Genomic DNA, 17,534 nt, shown 5'->3' on the forward strand with positions numbered 1-17,534 from the left:
AGTGATGTGGCAGGCTAATTTACCATATTGGTTTCAGTTTCAATAATATTGTTTATGACAAGGAGTATCAATACACAACTTCAATGCTATGTAAACTTCAATGAAACTTTGTGCAGCATGCTGAAATGGAATCATAACATCTGTTACAAACCTCATCTCCTTATCATATTTGTTAGGCAAGAATAAAACAAAGAAACTAGAGCCCAAGCCTTTTGTGATTAGTCATTGTTCAAATTAATACAACTCCAGCTAGCTGCACCATAACAGAAGTGGAAATGCCTTTGTGACGCAGCAAAGATCACTCTATTATTTTACATCCTATTTAATAAGAAAGAGGATTAAAACTAGTTTATTAATAGGGTCATCTATCAGTAGGAGATTCTTAAGCCTTGCACACAAACTGATGGAATACTTTGTCTTCAGGAATACTTTGTAAGAAAGGATGACCAGTGTTCTGTTATTTAGGCATCCTGAGCCACACGCAGTCCCAAAGAAGGTGGCGCGAGAGTGGCTTAAATACTTTTCCCTGAGCGCTAGCATTCTCTGTCCAAGGTCGGTGAACATGAGATTTATGCTCATACTTGTTTTCCTTTGAGAACCAGAAGAGTGCATCATGCAAGCACAACTCCTAACACGGAGCTACTTCAACATATGAAGCTAATTGCATGCTAGACATACCATAATACTTCAGTCCTGCTTGTAGCCCCCAAAAACTGCAAAGGAAAGATCTGTACCTTGTATGAAGGCCTTAATTATATTTATACAACTTCTATATTTGAAGTGAAAAACATAACTGCATACATCAAAAGCTTATATGCTCCACTTCAAGACCATAATAAAAAATGGTGGGGCTTGGAGGAGGGGGTGTGTGTGCGCGTCAAGGTGTGGTTGGTTTGGTTTTGTTTTTTGAAGTGGGGAAATTAGACTTACTTCCTGAAATCTGCTAACAATTTCAGCATATCTTCATTTGAAAGTTTATTACTGTCTTGTCTGAAGAGAGGAGAAAATCTTGCATTTTTGTCCAGGGCTCCTGAGGCATCTTTAAACAGCGTCCTGAAAGTCAAAAGCTTGCTTTCAGCTGAGTTTATGAAAGTGTTGAAATTCACTTCAGGAAATTTCTTTACTACAAATTAGAACATACTGCACCATCCTTTATATTAAGCATTTAATACATATACATAGCTCAGTCTAACAAATCAAGTGTGAACTATTTCATTCTTAGTAAAATAAAAAATATTGACAACAGAAAACAGCTGGCAATATTCAATGGTTTGACTAATAATATAATGAACGTTCATTACTTTTTTCCTACTACAAAGCTGAAGCGTTAAGTTTGTCTGTCAGAAATATTTGGTTAACTGAAAGTAAGACAATAAATAATTAAAATAGCATATTAAGTTTTAGAGGAAGTGAGATGCAGAAAATAAAGTTAAAGAAAAGTTAGAAGAAAATACAGATTGACAAGATCTGTCCTTACCTAGCTGCCCAGGCAAAAGGCATTCTATATTGACCTAATCTCTGGCATGCCTGCTTAGCATTCTTCAAAACTTTCTGTGCAACCTGCAAGGGATATAAGAAATAGCCACATTTTCAAAGCTATATTTTTTTGTACCATTAGTACACAAAAAAAAAAACCCACATATTGACACTGATATGAATTAGAAAATCTTCTTTAGAAGATTAATCCTAAGTATGCAAGTGAAAGACAAAAGAAAATACCTCTTAACAATTCATTTCAGGTTAACCTGATGATTTCACAGCATTTCATGGGTGAAAACACAGATCCTTCTACACTCTCAATAATACATATTTAATTAAGCAAGCAAAAAAAAAAATATTACATACAAAACTCATACAAGAGCTAGAGCAAAATTCAACTTGTTTTTAAGACAAAATTGTGGCTCCAGATAAAAACATTTCCCCCTCACTTGCTCCCCTATTCACCACCCACTCCGTATACCAGAACACATTCCTGCAAAGTAAATAGTAAAGTACTCTGCAATATTTGTATTACAAGGACACACAAAATGAGGGGAGGAGTTCCATGAAGATCACATAAGCAACCCTATATATGGACATGGCAATTTTGTTTTCATTAAAACTTTATATTTTTGCTTTTATTAACTTTTAAGTGAATAAACAATTACATTACAAAGCACCAACCTGTTTAATAATCAGAGCTAGAAACCCACTAGTTTGAGATGTTCAACACTGAGCTGAACCATTTGAGTTAAAACAGAAGCTCCTGACAGAGCAGTGGACTTCTCTTTTCCAGAAACCAGCTTCTCCTACGTGCCTACACAGAGCAAAATTGTCTGCCCGAGGCAAAAAACCACAGAGTAAACCTGCGTGAATATTATCCCTGATCTACGCTGTTGACATTATGGAGAGCTGTTTCTATTAGTGTGTTGTTGGAGCCAACTCTCCATTACCCTTTCCTGTAAAAAGGGGGAGACTGCACTCAGAAGCACAGAACCTTGATAAATTAATCATCATAAATTCACCGTATTCAGTGTTTAAGGGGAGAACAAGTGATCTCTTGGCTACAGAATTTGCTGTTTCCATTTTCCCTTTTTCTTGTCTGGAGTAGTAATTCTGCAGGGAACTGGAACTTGCCCATGGCATTGACACACATGAAGGCTTACATAGCTGGTACTGTTCTGGTTTGTTTCAAATTAATACAGTGCATAAGAAAATAAGAACAGGGGAAAAAAAATCCAAACTAATTGTTCAATTGTATAAAATTACAAGCAAACGAACATCAGAAACGCACAGCGTAAGTTAATATAGCCATGAATTGGCTACTCCTGAAGTACAGGGCAACATAAGCCTAGCACTCAGCATCAAATTTGGGAACACTTGGGCTTACTTAACCATCCCATGTGGCTCAGGCCCAAGACCACCAAAATCAGTTACTCAGTTCAGGTTTGTTTTAACTCAGTAACAGTCAGCGTACACACTTCAAAACTGGACTCTTAAAATACAAAGCTGCTGTTTTCCAACAACAGATGAAAAAAAAATCTCAAGTATTCCTGGAAAAGCAAATCGGCAGTCTGATCTATATTAAGACCAAGTGAAAAATACAGGTTTTTTACATGTAGCTTAGTCGGCATTAAATCAGTAAGAAAAAAAAACACTGTTCCTCTGCAGAGACTGAAATTTAACCCTTCCTTCTTCCCTTTCGCTAGCTAAAAACAGGAAGAACGTCAAGAGTAGCTGACATTGCTTAAAAAAAATCCTTTTCTCCTAGTATCTTGGTCCAACTATTTAAGCACAAATGTAAATCAACAAAACTGAAATTATTTCTTCAGCAACAAACAAGAAGTGGCAACTGACAAAGCTTCTTGTAGATATGTTTCAGAAAACATTAAAATGTTACGCCATCCTAGACTCTTGCAAACTTAAGATGTTTCAGTGGTTTATTTCCAAAAGTGATTTGGAGTTCTACCAGATCTGCAAAGCATTTTATACATAAAGCCTCTGTTTTTATGATCTCCGTGGTTCTCAAGGAAAAAACAGCAAGAGTGCAGATAAAGTTACAGCAAACTGTGGTCACCAAAAAGTGAAACAAAGGAAAATCAGCAACAACGATACAGTAAATAAGATGCATTAACTAAGAGAGACATACAGTTAATTTCTGACCTATATTTAATATTCCATTGTTCAACAATTTTCAACTCAACTTTCACATTGAAGTCTAATACTGTTTTGTCATATCAGTTTATGTAAAGTAATTATAAAAAGTATATTGTCACAATTATAAAAAGCTAAATAAATGTTTCCCAATAATATGTTAGACCTTACCTATAACATTTCAATTAATAATAGTTACTAGTAATAACTACAACTTACTACCTGAATTTCCTATAAAAGAACTAAGCTTTTAATTGATATTTATTAATTTGAAATCAACCTGTCCTGCCTCAGCATTTTTTCCATGCCCCAGAAGAAGATAACATACCTTTGAAGAATCTGAACTTTTCATATATGGTTCAGCACAATGTGTAATACTTCCCTGTAACACTTTTTCTATTCTAGCCACAATGAAAATGTCAGTATGAGGACACGTGACTGAGAAAATTCCCTAGAAATAAAACAAGAGATAAATATAAAAGGAACATGAACACATGTTTTACATCACATAACAGAAAGCCATCTGACGCATGTAGGAAAACTCTCCACTTGTATCCAAAATCCTACTTATTCTTTAGGTTATTAGTACTTACCTGCTTTGGATATTGTAACACAGTTTCATGAACGTCTTGAATTCTGTGTAAGCTATCACCGCTGCCATTCATCATTTGTTGAGATGCATTGGGTATCATGTGCCTTACTGAGGGGTGGTTCAAATCAACATGGAAATCTGCTGAAATCTTCCGGTTGTTTTTAATATCAAATAGTGATAACGTGACAAAGAAAGGTTCTACCTAAACATTTAAAAAAAAGAAGCAAGTGTCATTGCTGGCATCTATATTATTGTAAAACTAAGTATGAAAGGAAGATGAGTTACATTTTTATAAACAGTTACACATGGCCATCACTAGATTACTGACTAGTAATTAGTAGCAGAATTACTTTTCATAGGATTTAGGCTATCATTTTCATTTAAAGGAGTAGAAAACCCCCCCCCAATATAAGTTTCTTAATCACAGGAATTCCTGCCATTAAAAAGTGCCAACAAAATATTAAAGATATTCATTACCATATTAGCAGAAAATAATTAGATGAGTTATTTACATTTGTTGTTGGTCCTTCTTCATTTTCGGCAACGCAGCTTTGCAAATTAAAAGATAAATCATGACACCTCACGAGAATTTTTTTTCCAAATTTTTCTTCAAATGGCTTCACTTCTGGTTCAATACCAGAAAAGTCAAGTTTCTTTAAAAAGAGAAAAGAAAAATTAAGGTAAGGGTTTTTTCATCTCAAAAGGATCAACATAAAAGAAGGTAACATGCTTCCTTGTAAATAGTCTAACCTGTGCATCTGGATCCAAGGTAAAAAGTTTAACTCTGCTTTCACTTTTCAACTTGTTTTCTGCTTCTCTGGTACTCTGTTCAAAATAAGAAAAAAAAAAAGTCTTAATATCACACTATTTAAATTAAAGGGGTTTTCAATTTCATTCTTTTTTCTGTGGTGTTCAAAGCTTTACATATTTTTAATACATGCACTCTGTCTCTCCTTAACTGAGCTTTGCAACTCCTTAGTTTCAAATTGCTCTATCACATCCAAATAAAAAGCCTCTCCTCTAAAGGCTTTTCCAGCCCTAGAAACACAAAAACTTATATCAGCAGCACGTAACCTCCCAAGCTCATGGGAAGTATACTCCAGTGTAGCTCAGATAGCACTTTGCCTCCTGAAACAGTAACTTTCATAACACTACTTTATTAAAAAAAAAAAAAAAGTATGAATGTAGGTTAAAGCTCAGAGCTATCCTGAGACCCTAAGATTGCTCAGGAAACAACAGGTTACCTAAATTAAGAAACACCATCATAGCTTGCTCTCTTTTTTCTTTTTCTTGGTGTGTTGTTTTGGTTTGGGGTTGTTTTTTTTTTCCTTTTCTTTTCTTAAGCTCTACTGCCAAAGAAGTGGTTTTCCTGTGGGTAGATGGAAAAACTCAAAAAACTTCCAAAAGATAAAACCCTCACACTGAAAAGTTACTTTGCAGAGTACACTGTACACTGATCCTGCCTGGGATTACAGTAAACCAAAAGTAAAGTGTAACAAAATAGAATGTGAAAACTGTTGGTATACATAGGTTACTTTTTAAAAAAAAAAAAAAAAAAGTATTATTTGAAGAGTATTCTAGGGTTTTTAAAGTCACAGGACACGACAAATGGATGCACGCACATGCCAAAATTACCCATGTAGGAGAGTTGCCATTCCCAAATTAGTAGCTGGCTAAACAGGAATACAAAGTATTATATTACAGACAGGTATCTATTTTTTGCATCAGCCTCTATGTGTTAAAAGAAATGACCAACCCAGAATGCTCATCACTGACCATCAGCTGGAAGCGATCTACTGTCTACATCTGCTTTGCTAGAGGTTGAAGAAACTCCTACTATGTTTCAAGAAAAATAATAATAAAAAAAATAATAAAAAAACCAAACCACCAAACCAAAAAAACCCCAAAACCAAATCCTCATCAGCTCTAAGAGCTCAAAATCCTACTTTAGGTTGATAATAATAATTAGAAAAAAGAATTTGACTTAACGGATTTACAGCATTACAGAAGCGGAACTTCTGAAGTGTGATTCTGAGTATAGATGCTGTAACAGATTTCATGTACTTTGTTATCTTTAACACACACAGGAGAAAAAACAGGAGTTGCTGTGAAAGACACAACCCAGGCACTTGATACCAGCAGAGCATTGTCAGATTTTGCTTGTTCAACGGCCGGTATGATTGAGAAATACAGGAGTAAACTGTGAAGAAGTTTAAAGACAGCAAGAAGGTTGCATGTATATTTTGGAAAGGGAATAGTCAGTGGCAAGAACTGAAGAGGAAGATGATCTAGTCATTGGAGCAAGACAGAAACTTTCAGCTAAAGCATCTTGAATAGTTTTAGATTCTTTGGTGTTTTGTGCACTAAAGAAAGACAAAAGTATGCATTTTTGGCTAACAGATTAGGGGCAGTCAGTCAGAAGTCAGGAACTGAAAATGTATGTAGTAATTGACTGTCTACAGCACGGCAGTGACTCTGTAATTCCATTTACCCATTTGTAAAACAGGGACAATGTTTTCCTACCTCAAGGAATACTGGGACCCATAATGGTTAAGGAGGTACTTGGGCACACTGATCATGACAGTCACATAGTTATTTAAGAAAGAGGTCAAATTTGTTTTCTCTGAAGACTAAAAACAAAAAAAAAACACAACAAAACCCCCACATTCACTCTTGGTACTTAAGTTACCGATAAAACGAACATGAAGCAGGCAGGCCGGACAGATTGAGATATATGTGTGCACATCTCTGCACTGAAGCGCACAATACCATCTTATTTAGTTTATGTTATAAACTAACAGCTGTTGATAGAAAAATGAAGGCTTGGAGACGTAAACACAAGGGTTAAACCCTTCCCAGGAAGACTGTTTTTTCCCTTATTGTCAGGTGCTCTACAATCACTCCTGAAGGAATTTTTCTTTCCTCATAAGGATATGAGGTCAACTATTGTGAAAATCTCCTAGAACCAACAAAAATAATAGAGCGACTATAAACTCTTCTAAAAGAAGGCTCAATGCTTTATAAGTCTTCCACGGCGAAAAAAGAACCAAACTCAAATAACAGCTGAAAAGACAATGCAAGAAAGAATAGAGGACAAAAAAATCCCCAAAACAAACAGCATTTATATAGAGTAATCAAGTTAAGGCACAAAGAGTGTATTAATTCAAATGGGCAGGGAACTAGGGTTAGAAAAATACTTTAGATTAAATTATTTTGGAAGAGTATTTAGTAAAAGATGAGCTACAATGGCAAAACTGAAAAACTTATTTTGAAGGAAACAGAAATTTAAATGGGTTATAACCATGGAATAAAAAAAGCCAGCATTTAAGAGCGGAGTAAAATAACCTGCTAGAAAAATACCTAGCTTAAAGAGCTGCATGTTACCAATCAGAAAGTTATGGAAACAGGAAGAAGCATTTGTAGTACTAAAACTATATGCAGGTGCCGCAACCCTGAATAAAAGTCCCCTCTGGAAGTCATAAGACATTCCAATAATTCTGACTATAAAGAAAGAAAAATCACAGAATTATAGAATCGTTTTGGTTGGAAGAGACCTTTAAATATTCCATACAAAAAGAGCATCTAATTTTATATTTGTTTCTGAAATAAATTTTCATAGCCTCGTGTAAGTAAGGTGTTTGATGTTTACAGCATACAATCAAGTTTACAAGGAAAACTTGATTGTATGCACCACAATCCAAATTAATTTCCAAATACAGCCGTATCTGGAGCTAGATTATCACATAATAGCTTTTTGTGTACATGTGCTAAGTCAATTACAAAGCACTAATAGAAAGAATTAAGTCAGCCAACCAATTTGGGTGCTAAAAACCTGTTAATGTATTCTGACTGAATCTTTTGATATGTTAGCGAATGTAATAAACAGAAATTGTTTTACTGCTTGTTCTCAGTTTAGAAGCTGCACTCCCTTCAGGAGTAGTTACTAGGTCAGACAGATCGTCAGAAAAGAAGGGGAGAGCATTCCAGAGCATGGTCAAGCAGAAAAGTTTCAAGACTGCAGGCTGTACCACACAGAAGAAAGAGTAAGGAAGTCACAGGAAGGAGTTTGGATGCTGCAACTAGGTCACCAGCTCCAGTCACCAGCTCCAGTCCCTAGGTGATTTAACAAAAATTTCCCCTTAGAAAACTCACAAAACTTATTGCAACACACAAGTCACTGATTTAACGGAAATAAAATCTGCAAGTGGGCTGAGGGAGAGTTACTGTTATTTTCTATTTATTTCTACTTTGTTTTATTCTTATTTCTATTTCTACCACATCTCCGTAAGAACAAAATTGAAAAGCAAGAGCTAGGGCAACACAGGAAGTATTCATGAACTTGCCGGCTCGTTACAAACACAAGCATCTTAAAATACATTCACATCATCACTGCTATTAAGCTTCTCTGGACTAACTATAGAAATGAAACTTGACTTTAGTATAACTAGACTTCTATAGAAATGCTCTAGCACTTACCTGTATGCAATAAAACTGTACAAAATATGCAAAATACAGTAAGCTAATAAAATAATAAAACATGCCGCTTTTAAACAGCATGTCAATATTTATATAAGCAACTTTAAGACAGTAGCTAGTTGGCTTCCAAAAGCAGAAAATAAGGAAGCACAATAAATGAAAATGAAGAATCTCATCTATTCACGACACAGCTTCTAAGCTTCCAAAGCACCACAAACTGACTAGAAGCTAGAAGCCAATATGTTACCTTTACTGAAAGTTCGTGCGGCTAACTTTTAGTTTAGAACCTTATAACCTGAGTTCGTGTTTACAATATATATTACCTTGGCAATTTCAGGATAGTAGTTATCAAAACTACTTGATGAGCTTTCCATTTTGCTTTGTTCATCATCTGAAATTATAAAAGTGCATTTTAAAAAAAATATTAAAAAACAAACAAAACAAAAAAAAAACCCAAAAATCCAAGCTACTCATAAAACTCCATGGCAAAAATATTTTTGTGTTTTTTTTTTTTTTGAAACTCCTACCGCCTCAAAAATGGACAACTCCATCATTGTGATGCAGTCACTTCTTGGAGGACATAACCAGTTACAGAAATTGGTAAAGTAGCAGTTATTTCTAATCTTACCTAGAAAATACCTTTAATATTAATTTTGATATCTGCACAGGGAAAGGGGATACTTAATGCACAAATTTACATTACTCTTTCCACTATGCATTGTAACCTGATTACAAAACAAGTTCCCTCTGTTACTTAAGTAAGTTCCCAGCTCTACTCTCCAATGGTTACTGGATTTACAAAGCAACCATTCCGTTAGCTTACAGCTCTACAGTCAGTTGGAGACCACTGACTGAAACGTCTTTCACAGAGCTACAGGCTTCTCTTTTTCTGATTTGCTTGTGTTGCACACATCATGTTCATTTCTGGCAATCTTCACCAAAGACTGCGATATCTAACTTTAAACTAATGATCCCTTTGGTATATTGTGCTATTTATAAGCAGAACAACCTTCTATAACCTCTTCCAGGTTCTTCTGGATATGCATACACTTGGTCTCACATACCAGTTGCCTTCCCCATCCACTCTCATCAGGAAAAATGCACAAGAGGACACCTAGACTACCCTTTTGTCACCAAACTAACCAAACTACCAACTACATCTACATCACATTCCTTACAGATATCTGCCTTAGCTGTTCTTAAAGGGCTCCAACAGAAAAGATTCTACATCCAACCAATCTATTTCAGTACTTTAGGGAAATATTTGTGCTCAAGGGAGTTACATCTAAATTTAAAGTCCCTCACTGCAAACACAATTTCCTATTCTTCTACCTACAGTGACCACAGAATAGATTATTCCATTTTCAGCAGCATTTTACCCATTTCAAAACAAGTGCCTCCTAAGATTTCTCTTTTCCTTAAACTGCTTCAGTCCATATTTTTCATTGTGGGTTTGATTTTTCTAGACTTCTGATCAATCTCATTATTCTCTTCTGGACTTAACTCAATTGGAATCAATACAGAAGAGTGCTATTTTAATGTCAGAAAGTCAAAACTCTCATCAGTTCAAACAGACAGTGAAAAGATTTATAATTTTTGTCACCAAAGAAAACAAAAAAATTTAGCCACAATAAAGCCATTCTTTCCAAATGCATGTACACAGACACTGTCACATAACCGAATTAGCATTGCTAGAAAGCCTGCTTACCTTCGTGAGACTCTCCATTTCTTTTTTCTTGCATTGCAGCCTCAAAGTTAAGCTGTAGGATTTTGTTCAGAGTGTTTATCCATTCTTCCATTTCAAGTTCACTGTCTGCAGCTAAAAGGTAACTACTCTTGTCTTGCATCTTGAGTTCAAAAGCAAAACGTCTGACTTTATTGTTCTATAAGAAAATAAAAATCTTTATAATATCTTTACATACTGTCAACTCACAATCAAAGGAAGTTACATGTATTTCAGATCTTTTAACAAAAATACATGGTTTGATATTTTGAACAAGTGTATAATTACACTGTTTCTTTTCTAACATTTGACCTCTTGAATTTTTTTATACCTCTGCAACAAGTGGAAATATGAAAGATAACAGCTCATCTTTCAGTTTCCCCACATCGTTCTGCCTGTAATCATTTAAAAAAAAATAATCCTGAAGTAAATGAAAAATCTTAAGAACAGTCACTTTTAACTTTCACAGTATAAAACCTTGACATAGGTTTTCACAAATCACTGAATTAGAGCAACCATATCTATATATGACTATGTCTGTGAATATATACATTGCATATATTATGTGACTGCACTTCTGTTTGATGCAGAAAAGTCACAACATACAGATGCCAAGATGAACACTGATGGTACCGTATAATACGTTGTAGTGTTCAAGACACAAGCCAACTACAAAACTTTAAGCATCCAAAGCACAGTTTTACTTAAAGACTACTGTATCACCCCGAAACCTTACTTGCAGTAGAAAAAAGGAACAGTAATTAAAAAAATAAAAAATAAAAAGCTTCTGACAAAGAAATGTCAGGTTACTTAAACTGAACTGATGGGACAGAAAGTATTTAACAGTACTTCATGAAAAGACGGATTTAGAAAAAAGGTGATTTTCAGGATTAAAAAACAAAAACATTGAATCACAGAATGGTTAAGGATTGGAAGGGCCCTCTGGAGATCATCTGGTGCAACCCCCTTACTCAAGCAGGGGCACCCAGAAGCAGTTGCCCAGGACCACCATGTCCAGATGGCTTTTGAAAACCTCCAAGGATGGAGACTTCACAACCTCCCTGGTTAACCTGTGCCAGTGCTCAGTCACCCTCACAATGAAAAAGTGTTTCCTGATGTTCAAAGGGAACCTCCTGACTTTCAGTTTGTGCCCATTGGCTCTGGTCCTGTCAACTGGGCACCACTGAGCAGAGCCTGGCTCTGTCATCTTTGCACCTCCCTTCAGGTATTTATATTCATTGATGAGATCCCCCTGAGCCTTCTCTTCTCCAGGCTGAACAGACGCAGCTCTCTCAGACTCTCCTCATAGGAGAGATCATAGAATCACGGAATGGTTAGAGTTGGAAGGGACCTTAAAGATCATCTAGTTCCAAACCCCCTGCCATGGGCAGAGACACCTTCCACTCAACTAGGTTGCTCAAAGTCCCATCTAACCTGGCCTTAAAAACCTCCAGGAATGGGGCAATGCTCCATTCTCCATCCTTTCATCATCTTCATAGTCCCTCACTGGAATCTCTCCAATATGTCCGTGTCTCTTTTTTACTGGGGAGCCCAGAACAGGACACAGGACTCCAGGTCTGGCCTCACCAGTGCTATTCAGTGGTTCAGAGGGGAAGGATCACCTCTCTTGACCTGCTGGCAACACTCCCCGCTAATGCAACCCAGGACACCATTGCCGCCTTTGCTGCAAGGGCACATTGCTGGCTTGTGTTCAACCTGGTGTCCACCAGGACCCCCAGATCCTTTCCTGCCAACTGCTTTCCAGCTGAGTGGCCTGTCCAGCATGTACCGGTGCCTGGGGTTGTTCTCCCCAGCTGCAGGCCTTAGCACTCCCCTTTGCTGCAGTGCCTCTCTTTCATTTGTAACTTCGGAAAAATCTCAATGCGTTCTGATGATGTAAACTAATATCGTAGCGCCCACAATAGTCTGTAGCAGAGCCACAGGCTGAGAAGCAGAAACAAGCCATCTCCTAAGTGGGAAACAAAAGGGTCCAGAAACAGCCCAGAAGATGGAGAATTTATATTATCAGAGAGAGGGGTGCCAAAGCAGAGGAAGCTGAGAGTCAGAAAGAAAGACACATTTTAAGTGCAAGACAAAGACTACAACTGTGTTTAGGAACCATTTTTTTGTTTGTTGGTTTGTTTTAAAAACACAGACCAAACTCATTTCAGTGGAGTTGGCCAGAATTGTACTCCTAAGGCAAAACAATTTGTGTAAATCTCTATATACAACTTGCAATATGATTAAATTTACTACAGTTATAAGACTTTCCATGAAAAGTATCTATTAAATGTGGATCCAAAACCATTATTACAATATTTGGAAAAAAGTAATCCTCTGTAAAGCTGTTGTACCTCTCTGCATAAATCTTTAAACAACTTTATACTCAAAAAAATATTATTTAAGAAATATATTTTTATTAAACTTTGCCTGTTTCTATCCAAGTTAACAGAACTCTAAAACGCAAGTGTTTTTTTCCAGGTATGCTGTGCCTAACAAAACAGTTACATGCTGTACTGTAAATACATAACAGAATCACAAGAAAAGAAAACAATCTTTTCTTTGGCACTTGCTACTGACAAACATTTTACCAACGCCCTTAACTTTTTAAAATAAAGAAAAGCACATAAAAGTAACATTACAAAGGTCAAACGAAAGCATCTGGAAGGGTGACTGAATTTAATACAATTCCCACAACAAAAATCCCACACAAGAAGCTATGCAAAACATTTTACAGCTCATGTAAGCACAAAATGCAACTGAAATGAACTTTAATTTTATGCTGTCATTACTTTGCCATGATTTAAAGTTGGTGGGTTTTGTTGTGTTTGCCTTAAAATTTTGTTTGATATTTTTGATACATACAGGACATCAACTAGTAATTTATATTCTTTTCAGAAAGATTTTTAAAATTCTTGCTCCTGCCTTTTAAAATCTCATTCACTGTTCTTGCAAGATCCAGCGTGTCTAATTGTTCCTCTGTATAACAGGTACTTACCTACATCTGTCGAGTTATCTGTATTTTTAAAAAAATTCATTTGCTATCAAACACAGAATTAACTGAAGATTAGGCAGAATAATTATAATTACCTGAACCACACCCATGCACGAATCTAGAAATATTGATCCTTTAGGTTCTTTTGATATTTTTTCATCTTTGTAGAAATTGAGATTATAGGATCCATCACCAAGTTGGATTAAGTGGAAAAATCTTCTTTTAAATGACTAATGAAAAGAAAGGAGGAAATAAATAGAATTACAACACTAGTATTCATCAGCTTCATATTACGAAACCCATAAGTGCTATTTACACAGTAGGTTACAGAAGAAAGTTTTTATTTACACATAACCTTATCAGTATCCTCAGAAAACAAAACAGAAATCATTATTTTAAAAAAAGTAATAATTTAACTTAAAAACCCGCAGCAAGATCGGACTGTATTATTTGAAAATATTTTTGACGCATGGACAGGTATTTAAAACTGACTCTACAATATTATACGTAATAGATATTTATTGTAATAACCGTAAAAATAACTTGTTTGTTTCTAAATAAAGAGTCAATACAAATAAAAACTCATATTGCATAGTCTCTTCTCTACTAATAACACACCAGGGTCCAGTTAAGAAAATTATTTAACACACTGGACTTCTCCCACATAGTGGATTTTTAATGCATTTTTTCTGATTTAATTAGAAGGAAAGTAAGATTTCACAATATACATTACATACACGGTTCCCTCTTTTGTAAACCACATACAAATGGACTTCTCGAAGGTACAGCGATATTTATTTTAATATTAGTGTTCAGTTTTTACCACGCGTAAGACATTTTAAACTTACTCTCATTGTCACACTGATTGCACTATTCATGTTGCCTTTGTACAACCATCCTTGTTTTGTTATCCCACCCTTCTGAGACCCAAGAGATGCTGCATCCTGGAGGTGAAGAAAGGGAGATTGGGGGAGGGGGGAGAAGTAAAGTTTTGCATCACAGTCTGTTATATTTATTGGCATTTTCAGAAGTAATTTTTAAAAGATGGAATAGCTATGAGCATAAGAACATACTAGGAGTCCCTGTTGAAATTCTGTAGCTTTCTAATTCCAATTATTTTATTTAACGACTGGGATAAGACTGACCACATCTAACTTTTGATAGTTAACTTGGCCACATATATAGGCTTCCTCTGTGGCCAGCAGGATGACCCAACTTCTAGATAGCTAAATATTAGTCAAGATAAATCACGCTGAAACAGGGGAAAGAGGGAAAAATCAAAACATTTACTTTGTAAGCTTTTTCACATATTCTAATCTTCCAGTGCAAGAATTTTTACCAATTTCTATTACCAAAAAGAACAATGTAAACTCATGCTTGCCCAAACCTTCAACCAAGATTTCTCAAACCATTTTGCTTTATATGTATTACTTCAAAGATATTACTTTAGAACTTACAGAGAAACGTCTTGAATTCTTGAATTGGATCTGCCCTTTTACAGATGAGAATCAAGGCTTTCAAAAGACAACAAGCCGAAACTTGGCAGAAATGGCAAGTTCACAAACAGCAGAACCAATGCATGCATCACACATCATACCCACTGCCTGTATACCTCTTCCATCTGCCAGCTGATAGAACTTACTAACTATATCAAAACCCACAGGATGCTAACAACTACCAAAAAGCAGTACTCTACCATCAAAACCAATCAAAATGACAGATTTATAATTGTCACAGAAAAAATATTAAATCACCAGTTCAAATAATCTTTTAGAGCAGTACCAAGCTGACTTTACCAGTTGAGGTAATCCATTTTGACACTACAAAACCACTACTGAATTAGACGCATATGAAGATTTTCAACCATCTAGAGGAGACATACTCCTGATAATTTATTATCCAAACATTCAAAATTATTTAAGAATCCAGCTGAAAAAAAAAAACGACAAAACTTCCTCAAGTGCCTCAACTACTTTTTCTAATTTCTCTTCTCAGCTATTAAGAGAACTTGCAACAAAAAGCGGTTACTTATGGGAGACAGTCATTAGTTCAACAACTGAACATTAAACCCAAACTTTGGAACAATATGAATTAGTTTCAGGAACTAAATCAAGGAACATTCTGTAAAAAGTTACTAGTTAACTGTAGCTGTATTTACAGCTTATTTAGTCTGTCTAGCTTGCATATTCATATGCATATGCACACACGAACTTCAAAAAACTGCAAACAGAAGGCAAAAGCTAGATCAATCTGTTCCTTCAAAAATTCTAGTCAGCTTGATACTACAGAAATTAGGTCTAGTAAGGATGACATGGTCACCAATTATCAAAGCATCAGAAGCACAGACAAGAAATACTCAGTAAATTTTTGTGTGCCCCAATGAGTCTCACTATCCAAGCAATACAGTCTACTTGTTTCATATTTTCGAGTCATTACTCCTCAGTCCTGTTCTACTACCTAGATAACAGTTTTTTCTTGTACAACAATCAAGATACAGAGACAACAACTTAACACACTAGGTTTCCAACTATGATTCTCCACCTCCGCTGGTGGGAGTTATCTGCAAGGAAAGGATGGTTTAAAACCACTCTTACAAGTTTAAAATTATGAGTAGATGATGAGTTGTCATCAAAGCCCGGTACAGAACCACTAATGCTTTTCTGTAATAACATAAGACTTACACAGGACTATCTCACATGACAAGAATTCCTTCATTACCCTTGTTAACAAAAATTAAGACCTAGCTCTAATTAAGACTGTTTTTCCAATTCAAAGTCTCTGAGGTGCACTGTTTCCAAACTGTGTTGAACCGCATGATGTTTCCTAACAATAAAGCTGACTGTCATTTGAACCTCTCTAGTTACACCATTTCTTTCTGTCAGGCAGAATTCCTGCCTCCAGAGCCAAAAAGCTACTGAATCTTTCCAGCTGACCACCTGTTAATACAAAGGAACCCAGAACCCAGTCATTAATACATGACTTTTACACTGAAAACATACTTCCTGTTTCCAACTGGTAAGTGAATTTCCTCACTTTTATTATTACTGCTGCACACTGTGCTTCACTTTTTTTTTTTAATGGTCTTTCCCACAAACTGGGCTCCAAAATTTAGTTCAACAGCAACTGTTTCAACAAAAACAATTCCTTATCTTGATCTCATATCCCAGGCTGATTTAAAAATTCCATTTACAAACACCAACCTGATGGCCTGATCGCCCAAATTAGTTTTAAAAGGTAATTCTCTCCTTTTTAATGGTGCAAGATTAAACTTATCTTTATCTGGTTTTCCTCCAATTTTTAATCCCTTGCAGCTTTTTGTTTTCTACCATTCCCCTAATAAATCAGCATTTTTTAAGAAAAAAAAAAAACACACAAACAAAAGAGAAACAAAAAGACCACGAAACAACTTTTAATCTAAGATTTGCATATGCGCTTTTTGGCACACAAAGATGTTAACGTTTGAAAGAAAAACTCTTCCATTAATTCTTCCCTCAGGGAAAGAATTTATGGTTCGCCCCCCACCCTATACCTATTAAGGACCCTTTTCTTCCTAGCACGCTTTTTTCTTGTGTTTATATTTTAAGTTCCTCAACAAAGAGTAACAGACCTCTCCTCCAGTGACTCTACCTCTGAAAGAGATACGACGTTCCTGCCTACTCTGACAGGAAACTGGGCAGAAGGAAACGGGAAGTCCTCCCCACTTATACTTCCTAGTAAATAATACACCATTTGACAATAGCCAAGCTATTTTTTCAGTGTTTAACTAACACTAGCCATAAGTATTTTCCCTAGTAATAACCACAGTAAATTATATTTCCATTTCATTTTTTTCATGTTTAACTCACTGTTAAAAACTAAAACACTAAACTACTAAAACACTTCTCTTTTCAGAAATATTATCACAGTAAAATAATGCCAAGTCTTTTTAATTTAAGTGTAATAGGAAACATAATTATTCCCACCTTACAAATAGGAAGATTTGGATACAGATGCATGAAATTGTTTGTCCAAATATCACAGTGCAGATTAATAGCAGCACTGGAGAAACAGCATCCTGCAACTATCTGTTCAGGAATCTACCTAATCAGATGCACCCCCTGGACTATTTTTTCACA

General features: G+C 35.7%; 1 protein-coding gene across 20 annotated transcripts in view; it reads right to left on the reverse strand.

The window, feature by feature from the left end:
• DOCK9 (dedicator of cytokinesis 9) overlaps positions 1 to 17,534 on the reverse strand; it is a 128,579-nt gene that overhangs the window by 61,359 nt on the left and 49,686 nt on the right. For all 20 annotated transcript variants that reach the window (XM_063336762.1, XM_063336868.1, XM_063336851.1 and 17 more), the window contains exons 6-15: positions 14,268 to 14,363; positions 13,515 to 13,649; positions 10,410 to 10,584; positions 9,025 to 9,092; positions 4,976 to 5,050; positions 4,738 to 4,878; positions 4,227 to 4,427; positions 3,962 to 4,084; positions 1,478 to 1,560; positions 931 to 1,053 (exon numbers count right to left, since the gene is read on the reverse strand). In XM_063336762.1, the coding sequence (XP_063192832.1) occupies positions 931 to 1,053; positions 1,478 to 1,560; positions 3,962 to 4,084; positions 4,227 to 4,427; positions 4,738 to 4,878; positions 4,976 to 5,050; positions 9,025 to 9,092; positions 10,410 to 10,584; positions 13,515 to 13,649; positions 14,268 to 14,363 (1,220 nt within the window). The remainder of the gene's footprint in view (positions 1 to 930; positions 1,054 to 1,477; positions 1,561 to 3,961; positions 4,085 to 4,226; positions 4,428 to 4,737; positions 4,879 to 4,975; positions 5,051 to 9,024; positions 9,093 to 10,409; positions 10,585 to 13,514; positions 13,650 to 14,267; positions 14,364 to 17,534) is intronic.

The sequence above is a fragment of the Chroicocephalus ridibundus genome, chromosome 1 (assembly GCF_963924245.1).
Source record: "Chroicocephalus ridibundus chromosome 1, bChrRid1.1, whole genome shotgun sequence".
NCBI lineage: Eukaryota > Metazoa > Chordata > Aves > Charadriiformes > Laridae > Chroicocephalus > Chroicocephalus ridibundus.